Source organism: Lepisma saccharinum, unplaced genomic scaffold (genome assembly GCF_977018435.1).
Source record: "Lepisma saccharinum unplaced genomic scaffold, izLepSacc3.1 HAP1_SCAFFOLD_1159, whole genome shotgun sequence".
NCBI lineage: Eukaryota > Metazoa > Arthropoda > Insecta > Zygentoma > Lepismatidae > Lepisma > Lepisma saccharinum.
Window position 1 is genome coordinate 11949 of NW_028143799.1, and position 2508 is coordinate 14456.

Here is a 2508-nt window from a genome sequence, read left to right on the forward strand (position 1 = left end):
GAAGAAGTTGCTTGGCACAAGATCAGGCGAATAAGGTGGATGCTGCAAAAGTTCATAGCCTAACCGGTGGGCGGCGACAATCGATGCTTGGGCCGTATGGACAAGTGCATTGTCGGCCAGGAGACGGACGCCTTTGCTGATCATGCCACGACATTTTTGTTTCAATGCATCACGCAGTTTCTCCAGAAGGTTGCAGTAGTAATCGCTGTTGAGGGTCTCGCCCTTAGGAAGGTAATCGGTAAAGATTACCCTGCGGCTATCCCAAAAACGGACAGCATCACCTTTCCGGCAGATTTCTGGACCTTCGCCTTCTTGGGAGGGGGTCAGGATGAATGTTTCCACTCCTTGCTCATTTCTTTGGTCTCCGGATCGTAGAGGTATACCCAGCACTCGTCCATAGTGACGAGACGAGCAAAAAAATCGTCTTCATTCCGCTCCAACAGAGTCAAATTCTGCTGGGAAAAGTCGTGGCAAGTTTGCTTTTGAAGAGGTGTCAACAAGCGAGGTACCCAGCGTGCAGATACCTTATTCATGTTCAGTTCCTCATGAATGATCCTCCACGCACTTCCGTAACTTAGTCCAGACTCCGCCATCACTCTTTCCATGGTCGATCTTCTGTCGTCGTGGATAACGGCCTCCACTTTCTTCACCATGGCAAAATTATCCTTGATTGAGGGTCTACCCGCTCGTGGCTCGTCTGTCAGGGACATGTGACCACTTTGAAAGTTCCTCTTCCACCTCACAACCGTGTCATATGATGGGTTTTCATCCCCATACACAGCTTTCATTTCGTCGTGGATTTGGCGTGCGTTGTTGCCCTTCAAATGGAGGAACCTTATGACACTTCGGGCTTCAATTTTGTTCATCATGCAGGTTGATGTCTTCTACAGCCTGTGGAAAGAAAATTACGTTAGACAAAGATTTGATATTTGCACAAGTATGCATGGCAATGACACTGATTATGCACAAAAAGTTTCATGTAAATATCTCTATAACTTCTTTATTATAATTAAAACTTTTGGATACCCCCTCGTATAAGAGAAACTCGTACCTGAATGAAGTTTGAAGGTATTTATTGTAGAGGAACTGCAAGACCATCATCACTCTCGTTTCTGTTTTCTGGCATGTTTCCCAGGAGATTTGAATAGGGGTTCAACGATTTCTGGGGTAGATATTTTACCCTGTTTTAAAATACGCAACACGGTGTGCACACACACCCCACACGCTTTAGCCGTAAGTTCTCGACTCTGAGAAAACACTGTTTGAGCACGCACTTCTTCCGACGCCAATTCCTTGGAGCAAGAATACACTAGATTTCTGTCTTGTGAACGTAAAGTAATATTTTACTCTTGGTGCCTGCCTGTACTACTTGTAATAGGTTTCAAGAGCGACATTATTAATTTGATTTGATTTACTTTATTTTATATAACTTTTCTGTGACTTTTGGCTAATTACGAAGATGGGAATGAGTGATGATATGATGTAATTGATGGATGGACATTCACAAAATCCATGTTCAGGCCGGGATTTAAACCCGGGATCCCTGGCGTCGTAGCGTGATATGCTAACCACTCCACCATGGGGGCCAGCGCGAAATTATTAAGTAACACTCGCGGAACACACACTATTGCATAACTATCGAACATATGGGCTGGACTTCACGGCGTGCTACGACGCCAGGGGTCCCGGGTTCGAATCCCGGCTAGGGCATAAGTGTTCGTAAGTGTTCCTTCATCAATTTCATCATATCATCATCCATCCTCATCCTGCGATTAGCCAAAAGTAAAAGAAAAGCGAATGAAAATAAACCAACATTTAATCAATAAATAAGGGCCATATTGAATCATCTCACAACTGTTTTTCGTGGCTTATGGGTACAATTATCTTACACTGCCCTTGTTCCCTTGTTGCGAAAACGCTGAAATGAAAGTGACTCAGACTCACAATGTTCATAAACGCCCACGACAATGAAGGGCTATTGTTCGTATTCAGCCGAATTTGATACCCATAGCTTCACCAAGAGACAACTCAGCGGGGTTAACAAGGTTGAAAAAAAAAAAAAGACGGAACACTGAAGAAAAACGAAGGGTCATTGTGTGTGTGTAGAGACGCGCTGTTTCCCTTGTTTCTTCGAGAAACAATATCTCCGGCTGTAGGCGACGGAAATGCATGGGACTTGGACAGTCAGGTTCATAATGTCGTGTCCCATGCAATGATGAACCTTAAAGTCGCGAGTTTTATAAAGAACTTATTGCGCGCAAACCTAACTGTACAACGTTGCACTCCTGCTATTGGCTGGTCGCCAAGGACACGCTCTCTGTAACTCCGCCCGATATCGCTTCTAAAACCGTGCGTCGTATAATTGAGTTATACTTCTTGACACAAATATCACTGACTTTTATTCCACAGAAGTCGAGATTTGTTGAACTTTTAAGTTTTGAAAGTGAAAGTAATTAGAAAATATTAACTAACTCTGTGGCATTCCTAAAGCGGAAAGTGCGAGCGTCC

At 44.0% G+C, this 2508-nt stretch overlaps 1 protein-coding gene across 1 annotated transcript; it reads right to left on the minus strand.

Annotated features, from left to right (window-relative positions):
• Nucleotides 1-323: 323 nt before the first annotated feature.
• On the minus strand, nt 324-866 carry LOC145983519 (protein GVQW3-like). Its single transcript, XM_083116600.1, has one exon. The coding sequence runs from the start codon at nt 864-866 to the stop codon at nt 324-326; it is 543 nt and encodes a 180-aa protein (XP_082972726.1).
• Between the last annotated feature and the right edge of the window lie 1642 nt (nt 867-2508).

What these genes read in the sequence shown, in the direction of transcription:
- LOC145983519 (XM_083116600.1), bottom strand. Translation starts at nt 866, where the DNA reads ATGAACAAAATTGAAGCCCGAAGTGTCATAAGGTTCCTCCATTTGAAG.